Here is a 16,063-nt window from a genome sequence, read left to right as displayed (position 1 = left end):
CTAGGTGACACAGCAAACCCAAAAATCAAGTTGTTGCTTTGGCCAAAGGCCTTGTGGGCACAAAAATCGTAAGGGTCTTAAAATCCTCTTCAAAGCCAAGCAAGAGGGAAATGTTTAGGGAATTGAAAAACATGGCAGCCTGTCTTAGGAGGAGAGCTGCCAGAGAGAAGGTTGAGGAGGCAGGCTAGGGGTAAGATGCAAAAGACTGCCACCTGTGGTGAATGTCTGCAATCCCAGCATTTGGGAGGCTGAGGCAGGCCAACCTGGACTACATAGTGAGTTCAAGGTCAGGCTGAAACATAGCGAGACTCTGTCTCAAAAAACAAAACAAAACAGAAAAAACAGAAATGTGAAGGACTTTGCCAAGCCATGCTACTCTGTCTCAGAAAACCAACCAAACAAATAAATGTGCTTACTAGAAAAAAAATTGGTTTTATTCCAGAGGTAAAGAGGAGTCTTTGGTGGATCACAAAAAATATCATATCTACAAAAATACTCAGGTAGCACTTTGGAGTAGAGATCAGAGGTGGACCAGAATATAAATACAAAGATAACTCGGGTCAGGCATGGTGGTTCTTGTCTGTAAAAAAGGCACTGGAAGATATCCGAGGCCTTTTCAATCACCTGACAGACAGCGGATGTTAACCAGAATGAGATGGCACCAAAGGTGCAAGCAGAGAAGCAGACAGTTTGGAGAGCTGTCTCTGAGATACACCTGGCAGGATCTGGAATTGACTATTTGTGGGAGATGTCATGGGATTGCCAGTAATGATGCAGAGTACTGGTAGGATGTCAGTTCTGTTCACCAAGAAAGGCAACAGGGATGAAGGAGTGTGTCCAAGTAATTTTTGCTAAGTTTCGAAGTCTGGAACATATGAGATACTATGAGCACAAATCTGAAGCTCGGGGAAGAAACTTACAAATCTATGAGTTGTTGGTACATAAATGGTTCTCACAGCCATGGGAGTGCATAAAATCACCTAGAAACAATTAATTTACTGACTTCAAGAGAAACAGTCCTGGGACAGAGCCATGGGAAGTATCAGCAGAGGGGGATAGAAGTGAAGAAGCCTACAAAGGTCCATGAAAGGGCCAGAGAGGTGGGAGGCAAGCCAGAAAAGTGGGGTAGAGCAAACAAATTAGTCTCCTCTCTCCTTTCTTAGTCTTACCCATCAGCTCATGCTACCACTGCCTCCTTGCACCTTTGCTCCAGGGTCCTAATAGTCCATTCTGTTACCCTGCATTACTCTCCACTTAGCAGCCATAGCAATGCTTTAAGTGCAAAACCAGTTGCCACACTGCCCTCCTTAACACCTAACAAGGCACTGAGGTACACCTACTGAGTGGAATCAGTACTTCAAGGCATGGTATCAAATGCTGATACCGGGTCAAGGAAAATAAATTTGCAAAGCATCTTTTGGTTAAGTAATGTGAAAGTTATGACCTTGGATTATAATTTGAGATAAAGTTGAGACAGCAGTGGAGTGAAGAGTGAGTAGAAGTAACTATCAGAACATAATCTCCCACAGAACAGAAGTTCTTTGAGGCCATGAAGTACATAATTTTAGCTTGGTGTTCCTCACACAAATACAGGCGGGAAAAATAGTTTCTTAATAAATGCTTGGTAAAAAATTGCTTCCAGCTGGGGATTTAGGTCAGTGGCACAAGCGCCTGCCTAGCAAGCTCAAGGTCACGAGTTCAATCCCTGGTACCAAAAAAAAAAAAAAAAAAAATTGCTTCTGTTTCACAATTACACTTTTATGTTCAGAGAACTTGTTACAATTTGAATTCACTTGTATAGATTTCATTTTGTGTGCTCTTACCATGCTGAGTGAGAAAAGTTCCAATATAGACTAAATGTTCCAAGGTGAGTTGACTTCATAGCCCTTCAATAGCTCGTTTTACTTTCTTAAGTCCTTCACCTTGCTTGGTAAAATCAGTAACAACACAGGGGTGTGGGAACACATTAATTTCTCACTTTCAATTTGGAAGAACTATGCAGTCCATAACCTGATGAACAGGAGACTTACAGGTCGTAGTTTGCCATATGAGGTCTCAGGAGTCTGCCTGGATGCCTGTGAGAATCCTGGGGATTCGGCATGAAGGTTGTTTTCTAAGCGAGAGACCGAAGAAGCTCAATTTATTTGTGCTGTTATGTGATAAAATCGCTGGTATGTTTCTGAAGTGAAAATACAATTAGACTTGGCCCTGGAGGACCCTTACCTTGTGCTGATGGAGAGCGGGGGAAGAACTGGGAGTTCCTCTTATCTGGGCTAGGGTAAGGGCTGCTGGGAGGCTGGTCATACAGCGGCAGTGGAGGCAGGGAGACGTGCAGCTTTGGGGAAGGAGAGATCTGCAGCAAGGGAGACAAGGTTACCAGGCACTCTTGGCCTCAGGAAGTGGAGCTGGGTGCTTTTCTGGGGCTCATCACATTTTCTTCTCTGGAGCTAAGTTATAACTGTTAAAACGTTGGTCACATTAGAAGCAAATGGGCATCCAAATCCCAGTTTTGTGTAGTACCTCACATTTTCCTTTCACAGTTCTTATACTACTGACTTAAATTTACCTTAAATAGTGATCAAGTGAAACTATTCTGAGATTCTTCTGAAAATGTAACAAATCAGTCAATTCAGTAAACTCTATAAAGAATAAAACGAAGACAAGTTGTGTTTTTGTTTGTTAAGGGAAAATAATTGGCTGAGTCTGTGACTTCCTCGTTGTTTTTTTTTTTTTTTTTTCCAGACAGGGTTTCACTACGCAGTTCAGGCTGGCCTTGAACTCATTTTGTAGGCCATGCTGACCTCAAATTCACAGTGATCCTCCTGCCTCAGCTTTCTGAGTGTGGGGATTACAGGTTTTGTATAAGGCTAAATGCTAATAATTACCATGCAAACAAGATTAGCAAGCATGATCCTTATTCTGCTACCTGCTAGTCCCCTGTGACAGATCCCCAGTGTGACTGAATTAGGGATCTCCTGTAAAGGCAAGTTCCCTGTCTGGGCTAAGCAAGGGGCTCTGACAGTGACTGAGGGAAGGAGCTAACTAAGAAGTGTACTACATAAACTAACCACAAAGAATATATTCCTTCTCTGGTTTACTTCTTTTTCTCCACCAAACCCATCTTTTATATGTTACATACAGTTTACAATTTTGGTTAATGGGTTTAGAAAACAATATGGGAGTCTGGAGATATAATATGGCCATATTCCACAAGGGCCTAGCAAATCTCTCTCTGGCTTTCTAAATTCAGTTTTGTAGATACCTGATAACCAGAATTGGAATGGGGAGGGTGAGCCAGAGAGACTATAGGCCACTTTTTTTTTTTTTTTGAGTGGTTCTAGGGATTAAACTAGGAAGGTACTCTATCACTCAGCACTTTTGTCTGGATCAAGAAACCTCTTGGGAGTAATTTTCTTTACTATTTTAAAATTCACTCCTCATCCTGCTTATGTACCTGAATCTCTTTCATCCATGGAGTGTCACCATTTTCTGAGGCTGAAAGTTCTTCTACTAGCACCGATGGGAAAACTCCAATCCACCCATTGAACTCCCCTTCCCAGAAGCCATCGTCATCTTGGTTTTCTTTGTTCAAGATACGGATGATTGCTCCCTCAGGAAAAGACAACTCATCATCCGTCTGGCCTTCATAATCATAAAGTGCTTTCACAAAACAGACTAGGGAGCAAGAGAGAGACAAATCTGGTAAGAACATTTATTGCTGGACTGCTTCTGCACCCACTGCTAGGCTCACATGACACCTCAAAAACCATCACACAGGATAGGAGTAGAGATGTAATGTTTTTACTCATTGAAGATCAACTCTAGAGTTCAACTGCACAGGATGAATGTGATCAAGTACAGGAAAATAGTATAGGATAGAAATAAAGTGCTTTAACCTACTGGAGGCTTACTCCTGGGTTATATAGCGTGGGTCAAATGTGACCAAATAAAGAGTGCCTTGTTTCAGTCTTTACCACTGGCATCTCCGTTGAGGCTGCCTGAAACGAGTTCGGCTTCCGTAGAATTGCTGGAAGTGTGTGACCGACTATCCAAAGCAGCCAGGGACTGTAGCATGCTCAGTAAGCTGTTCGAGGTGGGAAACTGTAGGTACTTTTCGGGCACATAACCCACTTGGCCAACTTTATTTCGAGCCTGGTGAAAGACATGTGACAAAGAAAGGTTTGCATACACAGTCTGAAGAGGGAATGACAAGAACCAAAAGAAACTCCTAAAATGTCACAAGAAGGGGTGATATGAGCAAAGGAATATACCTTTACCCAGTCTTCCATATCTCCATCTTCAATCACTTCTAACACCTCATGTTCCTCAATGGTCAACTCATCTGGTTGAGAAGCCTGCAATGTAGGATGGTCATGGACAAAATTATAAAGGTTAGATAAGGAGCAGATGTGAGTTGGCTTAACAAAAACCAGGGATCAAGTATTGAAATGATTCTGAGAAATAAAAATTTTAATGCTGTAAAACTACCATAATGAGGTGAAGTTTTACTTTAAAAAAACTGAACAAAATAAAACTGCAACAGAAACTGGATCCTCAAGAGGCCATCAGGTTCATGAAGAGAGCACCATACTGGAAGGAGAGGACTCAGGTTAGAGCTGTTTGTGTACATATTAGTAAGTTACTCAACTTGATGCCTCCATTCCTTCAAAATGACAATCCTGCCATTGTCTGGAGGATGGGGGAGTCAAAATGGGATGAGTGAGCACAGAATTGTGATGACTTGGGAAGCGCAGGCAGAGGAGAAGGCACTGAAATGAAACTACCAGAGGGCTACCATGAAGTCATGCTGTGGGGCAAAAAAAACCCAAAAAACAAAAACCAAAAAACTATGTATATGAATTGGATGGTAGCTTGAGCACTGCCTACACTAGATCTGGAGTTTCTGTAAAACAGTGGCTAAACGAAAATTATGGGAAAGGGATTATTGAGATTAGTCATCCTGTTAGATTATGCTTCAACTTCGCTGTGAAGCTTGGGCTGATTCCTCTTGAATGCTTCTGTGTTTACTACTGACAGTGCCAGTCGCCAGATTTCAGGGGGTTCTTCAGCAGCTCCATAGAGCTTTGCTTTGTAAAGAGCCTTGCCTGTCACATGCAACAGGCAGGGGTTTGCTGGTGTCTTCTGGGTCTCCAGTAAATAGGCTTAAAATTTTTCTGTAAGTCCTAAGGCCAATTAAAACTATCAACTAAACCACAATTTTTCAAATCTCAAATGTGAAAGTGTAAAATATCTCCCATTTATAAAAGCAAAAAGAAGGCAAGAAAGTAAGTCACTTCCTAAGACCCATTTGTTACTCTGTGAATATTAAAACATTTCATCAAAACCCAAATTCTGGATGTTTCCATAGCTCCTTGAGACAAAAAGGTACTGTATTGAAAATGGATGACCAAGATGAACCAGAGAATATTCGGGGAACGAATTTTAAGTAAATTACCTCTGATCTAAAAACATGAGGGAAAACACTTCTTCATATAGCTTTTCTAATAGAATTTCTTTGCTATCCTTTAACCACACTGCTTTGAATATACCAACAAAATGCAATCTTGTAAAAAAGATACATTCCTAATTACCTGGCAAGACTTTAAGTAGCAAACAATTAGACTTTAATGTGTGTTGAGAGCAAAGCAGGAGGGACCAGAGCACCTTTTAATATGTTACTGGCTCTGTGAGAAAGTCACAGGGTCTATTTACGCTGTGCACACTGTTCAACAAAAGCAGGCGCCAGTGCAACTGTCCCTGTCCCTCTCAGTGACCATTCTTCCCCTTAACGAGGTCAGAACTCTGCTTGTCGAGCAAGACCTACAGATTTGGTTCCCTGGCCTCGAGATGCTTTGGACAGTGTACTCTTGCCTGTTGTTCACCGAGGACGCCATGCTTTTCCTTCTGTCTGGCACACTCTGCTGTCTTTCCTATCTGATGAATAAGTCAGAGTACTGCGGATATAAGTCTGGTTTCAGTCTTTTTCTATGGGCAAGCAGCTGTATGCCTTTCAGTCTCAGTTTTTCTTTTTTTCCACTAGATGTAAACACTATGAAGGCAGAGATTTTTGTGTTTTGATCAGTGCTGCACTCTAGATCCTGGAAAAGAGCACAGGACTGTGATAAATGAGTTGTTTGAGAATATCTTCCCTATAAGGTTGTTGAAGAGATTAGAAATAAATAGTAGCTATTATTGTTATTAACAATTTGTGGCCTAGCTCATATATTTCCCCAGACCACTCATAATGAGCTAGTTGCTTCCTCTTTCTTTGGTTGCTGTACGGCTTTGTGCATGCTGGGTGCTTGTCCTGTGGGCTCCCTAACAGAATGACTTATGGGAGGCAGAGACTATTTCTTTTCACATATCCCTACTACAGACAGCGATCGCTCAGTAAATGGCTGTCACGTTTATCTCTTATATACACATCTCCCACTTCCTAACATCCACAGACAGAATCTATTCCCATCTACATTTCTCCAAATTTCTTGTATTTTCTTTAAAGCCATAAGAATTTCTAGATTATGAAAGTAATACATGTTCAAAGTGTAAAGAAGATAAAAAACATGCATAATTGAGAGCTGAAGGTACACACACTTGGTATCCTTTTAAAAAATTTGCCATTGTGTTTCTTCCCCCATAAAAATTCTTAGTAATATAAATTTGAATAACATTCATAGCAATACTATATGTTGTGGTTATATCATATGAATGGCTATTTTATTTCCTTCTAGGATTGCCAACTTGAAGATATTATAAACTAGCATAGTAGCAAGATGAATTTTTTTTTTGTAGGGCTAAGAATCAAAACCAGGAACTGGTTCATGTCTGATAAGTGCTCTATCTACTGCTGAACTAAACTCTCATCCCTAAAAAACCATTTTCTATATTGTGGTTCATTTCCTTAGAGTGGATACCAACAGGATTGAACATTATGAATATTTTTAAGGCATCTGAATCTAAACATTAAATATTTTCAAACCATTTTCTTTGTTCTCATCAGATCAATCTAGGCTTTCTTTGTTAGTCTAGACCAGTGGTGGCAAACCTACAGCATGTGTGCTGTAGTGAGCTGTGTGTTATTACTGAAAGCTCTAAAAGCTTTCATCACTGGTAGACCACAGGAATCATGCTAAAGGGTTTTTTTTTTTCCCAGAGACAAAGAGAGAGAGGGAGAGAAAGAGAGAGAGAGAGAGACAGACAGACATTCTGACTTGTTCTGTCTATGCTGCCTAGGCTGGCCTCAAGTGATTCTCTCTCTTCAGCCTCCTGAGTACTGAGTAGCTGGGACTACAGGTGCATGCCACTGTGCCCAGCTAATTTCTCTATTTTCATCTGTTCCCCAAGGGTGTCTACCAGGTGTTTCCAACCTGTGGCTGGTGGGCTGCTTATCATTTTTTTTAAAAAAAAAGTTGGTTTGGAAGGGGGGGGATTTTAGACAGAGTGTTGCTGTGTGTTATAGTTTAGGCTGGCCTTGAACTCACTATGTAACCCAGGCTGATCTTGAACTCATGGTGATCTTTCTGCCTCAGTCTCCCAAATGCTAGGATTACAGGTGTGCGTATATGTTATAAGAAAAAATACATAAGGAATTTTTGTTACTTACATATAACTATATTTTTTATTTTAAAAAGAATCAAATGTATTATATATTTTGTATGAGGCCCAAAACAGCTCCTCTTCATTGAGTCCTAGACAGCCTAAAAGTTTGCACACATTTGGTTCTATATCATGACCAGGGTTACCTTCATTCTTTTTTGTTGAGACAGAATCTTGCTATGTTGTTCAGGCTGGTCCTGAACTCATTAGGTAGCCCACGTTAGCCTCAAACTCATGGTAATCCTCTGCCTCAGTCTCTTGAGTGCTGAGATTGCAGACATGGGCCATCATGCCTGGCTCAGGGTTACTGTCTTAGAAGTCCAATCGGGTTTCTCTAAGCCCCGACAAAAACCCAAGTTGTAAGGCTGGCATACCAGGTCCTTTACTGTCTGACAGCAAACATCTTTAAGTCTATTCCTCCATCTTCCCTCTGGGTACTCCCATAGCAGTGAAGGTAACCTGTCCTAAATACCCTGTACTGTCATCTCACTTTCTGTTTCTGCTGTTTCCTTAGGAGACTCTTTCCCTTCCCTACCCACTCAATGTATTTAGAAAGGTCTTATTTATAATCTAACTTAAATGCTACCTCCCAACTATCACAAGTAGAATTAGTGTCTTTACATTTACTATAAATCTTTTCATATATGTTGTATTTTTCAGATTAATATTTATCCCCTCTAAGATTATCTATTCTTTGGAAGGCAGAGATAATGTCACGTTCATTCTTGCTCCCCAAAAGTTATCACATATTGGACACATAATGGTTCAATGATTGACTAAATAGATTTTTATGGTCTGGTTAACCATAGGTCCATATCTAGGATATACCAATGGAGGGAATACTGAATGAAAATGAGCTGTTTAAAATCATCTGCTCGCGTTGGGCGTGGTGGTGCATGTCTGAACTCCCAGGACTCAGGAGGCTAACGCAGGAAGGCTGCTGGGAGTTCAAGACCAGCCTGAGCTACCTAGTGAGTTGAAAGCTAGCCTGACCTGCACAGCTAGACCCTGTCTCAAAAAAAAAAAAAAAAAAAAAAAAAAATCATGCTGCTTTCATGGATCTTCAGAGGGCAGCCACAGAAATTCAAAAAAAGTAAGATTAAGTTTGCTTGATAATAAGAACTAGACAGTTACACACTTTATAACAACATTTGGTCAGGCACTTAGGGCTCTCCACTTAAGGGCATTGAATTTTAATTCTGGAACTTTTAAGTAAGTATAACAATGAGAGGTGACATTAGAAAACATTCTCAATCCTAGTCATACAATTCTCAAATTTCTCAGGAAATGATTTCAAATTTTAAGGAGATTATCAAAACAACGTACACTGGAAAAATTTCTGAGCCTTTTAGAAAACAAGAAATACTATGAATTTAAGTGTAATAAAGGTGTTAAAATTTTAAAAAGCCTGGAAATCACTGATATTGAGCAGTAAATACTACCGGCTTTTGGCTATAAATGGCGTTGGGAGTGAGGCTCTGTACTGTAGGATGACTGTTCCAGCGTTATCCTTTCCTACTACGTCTCAATCCAAATGCAAACCAGAAAAGGATTCATTTTTTCCAGTCTTCCTTATATCATTTGTTTATTAATTCTACTATTACTTATTGAAGACCTGTTATGCACCAGCCATTATTTCAAGAGCTCAGTACACATAGAAGAGATACACAGATATAAGGTTTCTGTTTTCATGGACTTTCAGAGGCAGCCAGACAATAAAATACGAAAACAAGCAAGATTTAGTTTGGCCAGTACCAGTGCTAAGAACTAAACAGTCACTCAGTGAATAACAGCATTTGGTCAGCAATGCATTATACACATATGCTGTGATCCCATAGATTACAACACATTACACTGAGATGAGAAATTCCTATAACCTAATGCCACTGCAGCCATCTGCACACTGTGGCATAACACATCACTCACATGTTTATGAAGATGCTGACAGAAACAAACCTACTGTGCTAGAAAAGCACAGCACATACAATTATGCACAGTACACACTGCTGGATAGTGGCAGCAGTGGTGCTAAATTAGTGGTGCTAATTTATGTATTTTCTATATTTCAATTTTTATCATTACTTTATTTTAAAATTTATTTTATTGACTGTTAGAGAAGGTATAGACACCTAGTATAAAATAACTAGAATAACGATTATAGAGTTTATACTTTTTTTTTTCTTTTTATCGGTACCAGGGATCAAACTCACGACCACCTGCTTGCAAGGCAGGTGCTTATGCCGCTGAGCTAAATCCCCAGCCCCTGATTATAGAGTTTACATAACGTAATACTTCATTAGCTTTTACAATTAAAGATCAATAGTTATTATGTTTTTTTTTTCTATCCCAGACCAAGGAAAGATGACTTCAATTCAGAATAGCAACTTTTTAATTAAATCAGCTAAGACCCTAAAAAAGAGTATTTTCTTCTGTTTAATAAAGCATTGAGAGTAAAATGGGCATTTATCACAGGTTAAGTGACAAGGGAAAAGGTACAACACTTTGATTTTTAGCTGCTGGTTCTCCAAAGTTACAGAAGGACACGATCTACCGAATAAAGACCAAGTAAAATAGTTTCATCTTGTCTTGGAGTTTGAAGAGACCTTTGAGATCATCTAATTCAATTTTTTTTTTTTTTGAGACGTGCGTTGCTATGTTGTTCAGGCTGGCCTAGAACTCTAGGGCTCAAGTGATCCTGCCTCAGTCCCTAGAGATCTGGGACTATAGGCTTGATTACTTCCTTTTTTCTTAACTGAAGTAACAGACCAAAAATCCACTTGCCACAAGCGCCTCTTCCAAAGGGAGATCATTTTTCCATGTAATGATTTCAGCTTTAAAAGAAAACTATGATTGGGGTTGGGGATTTAGCTCAGCTGCATAAGCGCCTGCCTTGCAAGCAGGCAGTTGCGAGTTCGATCCCCGGTACCAATAAAAAAAAAAAAAAATAAATAAATAAAAAAGAAAACTATGATTATTTTTACTTTTCATACATTGTAGCTTATGACAGAACAACTATGTACTGAATCTCACATTTATAAAACTCAGAAAAGCAAAATATATATGGTGCCTCCATCACAGGGCACTATGCATTAACCAAACTTTCAGTTATAGAAGATACAAATGAGTGAACTTTGGAAAGGGGATAACATCTTTGATAATGTCAACTCCCAAGATGAACTGTAGGCAGCAAATTCCATCCCCAAAGCTCCACGTGCCATGGATCCAAATCAGCAAATGTAGCATTGCTGGGCCTAAGTCCTCATCTGGCAAACTGCTACTCAACATATGGTACCGTTCCTTCCTGAGGCTGCCACCAAAAAGCTCCCCAACTTCAGGTACCAGAAGATAACAGCAACTATATGGTGAGGACTACCTTCACTGTCGCTCATGTAGAAAAGCCTGAGTGCCAGTGGGTAACTAGTGACAAAGTGTGGTGTGTTCCACAGAGCTTTACCAGGTACTTCTCATGTTCAGTTTGTAGATCAACCCCCCACTCTGGCATGAAGGTGAAGTTCTGGATGCTTGAAGATCTTCATGGCCTCCATGTAAGAAATGCTCTGGATGCTTGAAGATCTTCATGGCCTCCATGTAAGAAATGCTTGTGGCCACGAGCTGTGAATTTGTGTCAGAGTTCAGCATCTTCCAGACAGTTTCAGAGAACAATCATTGTTGTAGCTTTGGAAAAATCCTCCATAACTTGTGTGAGATCATGAAAGTTCTCAACAAAATTTCTGCTTCTACCATATAAAACAATGCCAAATGTGTCCAGCTCTGAGAATTCTCAGTTCAGAATGTTGGACCAAAAGTAAACACTGGAGTATTCTATGATTTGACTCCAGGCACCTCGTTTTCCTCCATCTTGCAATACATCTAACATGACTTCTAGCTGAAGTTGTCATGAAATGGTTAAGAAAGCAGGAACACTGAAGAAATTCTCTTTAGGTACCTTTATTTTGATGGACGGCTCAATTTGTAAAAGCTCTCCAATCTCCTCACAGTCACCAGATGTAATTACTGGGGTATGAATATGCACAAAACCACTCTCCTTAAAGAAAGAACGAATAGCAGTTGTGGCTCTACCATGAACCCTCAGTACAGATCCCAAAATATTTGTCTTATGTCTAAGGTGAGGGAATTGTTTCAGGAACCCCAGAGGATGCTTCTCTTTATATTTGATAGGGAATGCCTTCACATCACAATTTCCAGTAACTTGTTTTTTCTGCCTTCTGTTCCATATTTTGCTTTTGTATAGACTTTTACCAGCTATCCCTGGATTTCCACCGAACTTTCAAAAGCCAGTTCTCTGTCAAAGCTTGAATCTGCAACAACTTGAAGGCTTTCCAAAGATCACTCACCATTTACACATTGAAACAAGACTTTGTTCTGGGACCTGACTGAACAAATCCATGCATTATCACGCAACAAGGAGGCTGAGACAGAGAATGCACACTTGTATTTATCATTATTTTAGCATATACTCCTACTTACTAAAAAGTTTGCTAATGTATGCTAGCTGACATATATCTCATGTTTTATTTCCATCTCTTGTTTGACTGCATTATTTTCTTGTGCTTGATTTCCTTTTGTGTTTTGTTCATCATGGTTTGAAGAACAAAAATAATACACCTACCCCATAAGGCACAGATATGCAGTAGGCTGTGCCTCCAGATTTGTATAAGTTTATTTTGTGATGACAATATCACCAAACACTGTATTTCTCTGACTGTATTTTTAGGAAACACAATACTATGAGATAAGTAAAAGAAGGGAACTAGGGTAGAGAGTTGTGACTGAGGAGTTCTTTATATGCTGGTTAGGGATAATCTTAGGCAGTACTATTTGAGCTGAGTTCAATGATGAGAAGTGGCAACCAGACAAGATTTAGAAAAACAATTCTAGGCAGAGGCTAGCAAATATAAGGGTGTGCAGTCAGGAAGGAGTCTGGTGCTCATGCAGCCTGAGACACAGCCAGAGTGGCTAATGTGTGCTAAGTGGGTGAGGTGGGGGAACGATTTGACATGAAGCTAGGAAGACTGGCTAGAGCCAGATCAGGATGGACATATAGATCTTATTCATGTAAACATACTGAACAGATTCAGTATGTTTTAGAGTGGGCTCAATAGGACTGGCTGATGGACTGGACAGGGAAGTCAGACAAAGAGAGCTGAGAAAGGAACCTTGCTTTATTTTATACTAAGTAAAAAATTAATGGAAAAGCAGGGCATGGGTGAGAGAAATTAATAAGTATTATACCCAACCAGGTTTGGATATTCTGATACCTATTAAGCCAGAATCCTGCTTAATGTGGGTAGCAAGTTTTATTAGGAAAAGATAGGCAAAATTTTAAAAACTGTGTTAAAAAACCATTTTCCTTTGATAACAATTTTGGAGGTGACTGTAATGCCAATCAGGCAACTGAGACAAAAAAGGTAAGAGGAACTACAAAATTACAGAGGAATTTGCTGAAAATTTACAAAAAGGCAGGTACTGTGCTGACTGTTTTGGGAAAAAAGTATCATCTCATGTAATCTTTGCATTAACTCTACAATATTATCCCTATGATGTAGATAAGGAAACTGAGGCTCATAGAGTCTAAGGGACTAGTGCAAGGTTATAAAGCTCACAAGCAGAAGAGACAAGAATTTAACTCTTGCAGTCTGCTGTCAGACACAGAACTCTTCACCATTATGCTGTGCTTCCTCTAGCATTAACTAAATTCCAATTTTATGCTAAGCAGAGCATTAGAGGTTGGGTAGATACAGTTACCTCAGAGTTGCCACAATTTAAGTGATAGGTTGGAGAAATACAAACCTTATAGGAATAAACAACTTTGCAGGTGAGTGGGTAATTTCTCAAGGTGCCAGAAGGACTTGAACTGCTGTCATCAAAAACATCCATGTTGTCTTCAAACTCTTCTCCTTCTTCTCTCTCGGTATCTGCATTAAGCTAGAAAAAATTAGAAGCCATTGGCTAGTTTGCTTACTTCAAGAAGATGGTTGAAAACAGCAAAAACATTTAAAATATGATTGTTTCAAAATGTCAATTTACCCATTTACTGCATTAGACATGATTACCTGTCCTTATTTTTCACATTATGAAATTTGATATTTAAAAAGTACAGTGTATATGTCTGATGATATAGCCAATTCTATTGAAGATAACAAGAGACAACACAGGAACCATGGTAGAACTCTTTGTATAAAGGTCTTATATGTTTTTTTCATTTCATGTGTTTATAGGAATGTTTTGTTTTGTCTTGCTTTGTTTTGTTTCTCCCTCTAATATAGAAAAGATAGAAATATATGTTAAGACTCTGCACGTGTAGAATCTATAAGCAGTTTATGAGAACTGATCTTACGACACATGATGAAATGAACAGATACTTCGAAGAAAAAGAGACACTAAAATACCCAGTGCTGATCCTGGAGTGTTCTAAGGTGAAACTCAGCAATAGTATTATTCTTTGTTCAGAATGATATTAGCCTGCTTAGGTTTGTTCAATCTCAACATAATTGAAGATATGGTAACTGCATGTATGTTTAAGTGTATAGGATTGATAACCATATTTCTAAGTTTTTGTTGGATAGTTGAACAGAACTGTTTGCAGTCTCGCTGTTTGAATTCTCACTTTATATGTTCCACTTTTGTATCTTGAACAACTATTTGTAAAACGATAATATGTAAACATCAACTAGTGATTTCTTACTGTTTATTTTTTTCTCTGAACATATGTATTATTTCTACCTTTTCCTGTTTTGTTTAGTCTTTCTTTAAATAAAATTTTTAAAAAAGTGTCTTTTCAATACATAAGAAATAATTCCAGTATCCTTTCAGTTTTAACTGTTAAATATTGATACACGCTTTTTTAAATGATCACATTAGGAAACATTAAAAATGTTCTACCAAGAATACAGAGAAACGTTCTACCAAGGCTTTCATTTATGGCTTGCAGAAGTGTTAATTCATACATCACTTTGGGAAAATAACCTCCCTAAAAATAAAATTACTTGATCTAGTAACTCCAGTTTTGTGACTTCATTATGGAGAAATAAAAGGATGTAAGATTATATTCTAAGATGCTTACTGTAACACTGGTTGTAGTAGCAAAAGCCTGTACACAAATTCATCTGTCCATCAACAAGAGAATGTTTTAATGAAATACGCTTTATTCATATTACAGATAAACACCTTTTTTGTTGCTGTTGTGTGTTGTCTTTTGAGATAAGGTCCACTATGTAGCTCAGCCTGGCCTCAAACTCACAGCCGCAGCCTCCCCAGTGCTGGGATTAAAGGCCAAGGCCACCACACCCAGCTCAGATAAATAGTACCCATTAAAAATAAACTAGGAAAGGAAAGCTCAGAAATAAATCCTCACATATATAGTTAAATTATTTTCAACAAGAGTGATATAAATTCAATGCCGTTTTCTTTTTTTTTTTGTCTTTTTTCTTTTTATCGGTACCGGGGATCAAACTCACGACTGCCTGCTTGCAAGGCAGGTGCTTATGCCGCTGAGCTAAATCTCCAGCCCCCTCAATGCTGTTTTCTAATAAAATTCCATAAAATTACAGAGGAAGTTCCAAAAGAATAAACTACACTTTTTTTTTCCAGTCACATTTGTTGCCACTGTTTCTAAGACCTTGAAACATTTTCATTTATAAATATTACTGAAAATTCTTCACAGATGAGTGAGGTAATCTTGTGCCTTATCTTAAACTTGTACAATCAGTCAGGTCAGTGGCAAAATAGGCTCTGATCTTGAGTTTTCATTTGCTTTATTGAGACAGTCTCTCTGTGTAGTCCACATTGGCCTTGCACTTGCTAAGTAGCCCAGTCTAGCCTTGATCTTGTGATTCTCTTGCCTTGGTCTCCCAAGTGTTGAGATTATAGAACTGTGCCACCATGCCTGGAAGATCTCAATTTTTCAACATTTTAAGAGTTAGGAATATATTTTTTCCAACAAACATTTTATCAAATAGAAGATAAGGATCACATTCAGGAACCTGCCACAAAACTAACTTTAAACATATTTTTAATGTACTTACCCTTCTTATTCTAGGAAAGGTTATAGATACTATAAAAATGTGGGTTGAACAAGTTTCCAAACATATAAGGAATGTTAACATGTACTGTATTTTGGCACTGGGAATCAACCAAACATATTATCTTGGTAATACTGGCTAATATTATACATTCCTTTTCCTATTCTGAGTTCATTATTTGACTCTCATGGTAAGGAATGAAAAGTTGCAGTGACAGCAGCAGCGGTTGCTGCCACATGCCTCTGCATTGCTCCAGCAGGTTTCCAAAGCATATCACCTCAGAATAGCTTCTTCTACCTCCCCTTTCCACCCCCTCCACTTGTTACAATGTTTTCTCATCCTAGCATTTTTATAATCATGTTCTTTTACTCTTAACAGTTGCTTTCTCAATCATTTTTCTTCCTGTCTCTTGACAGAACTTCCAT

The 16,063-nt window shown here is 38.9% G+C and overlaps 1 protein-coding gene across 3 annotated transcripts in view; it reads right to left on the bottom strand.

Moving 5' to 3' along the window:
- The window catches only part of Fchsd2 (FCH and double SH3 domains 2), a 268,069-nt gene that overhangs the window by 2,318 nt on the left and 249,688 nt on the right, over positions 1-16,063 (bottom strand). For all 3 annotated transcript variants that reach the window (XM_003463457.5, XM_003463456.5, XM_063256542.1), the window contains 6 exons: positions 13,408-13,542; positions 4,272-4,355; positions 3,975-4,152; positions 3,455-3,675; positions 2,224-2,353; positions 2,031-2,113 (listed from right to left, as the gene is read on the bottom strand). In XM_003463457.5, the coding sequence (XP_003463505.2) occupies positions 2,031-2,113; positions 2,224-2,353; positions 3,455-3,675; positions 3,975-4,152; positions 4,272-4,355; positions 13,408-13,542 (831 nt within the window). The remainder of the gene's footprint in view (positions 1-2,030; positions 2,114-2,223; positions 2,354-3,454; positions 3,676-3,974; positions 4,153-4,271; positions 4,356-13,407; positions 13,543-16,063) is intronic.

Source organism: Cavia porcellus, unplaced genomic scaffold (assembly GCF_034190915.1).
Source record: "Cavia porcellus strain 051 isolate PalLab524CR breed Dunkin Hartley unplaced genomic scaffold, mCavPor4.1 scaffold_9, whole genome shotgun sequence".
Classification (NCBI taxonomy): domain Eukaryota; kingdom Metazoa; phylum Chordata; class Mammalia; order Rodentia; family Caviidae; genus Cavia; species Cavia porcellus.
Note: the sequence above shows the minus strand (reverse complement) of the source record. Positions and strands in the feature narration are given on the sequence as shown.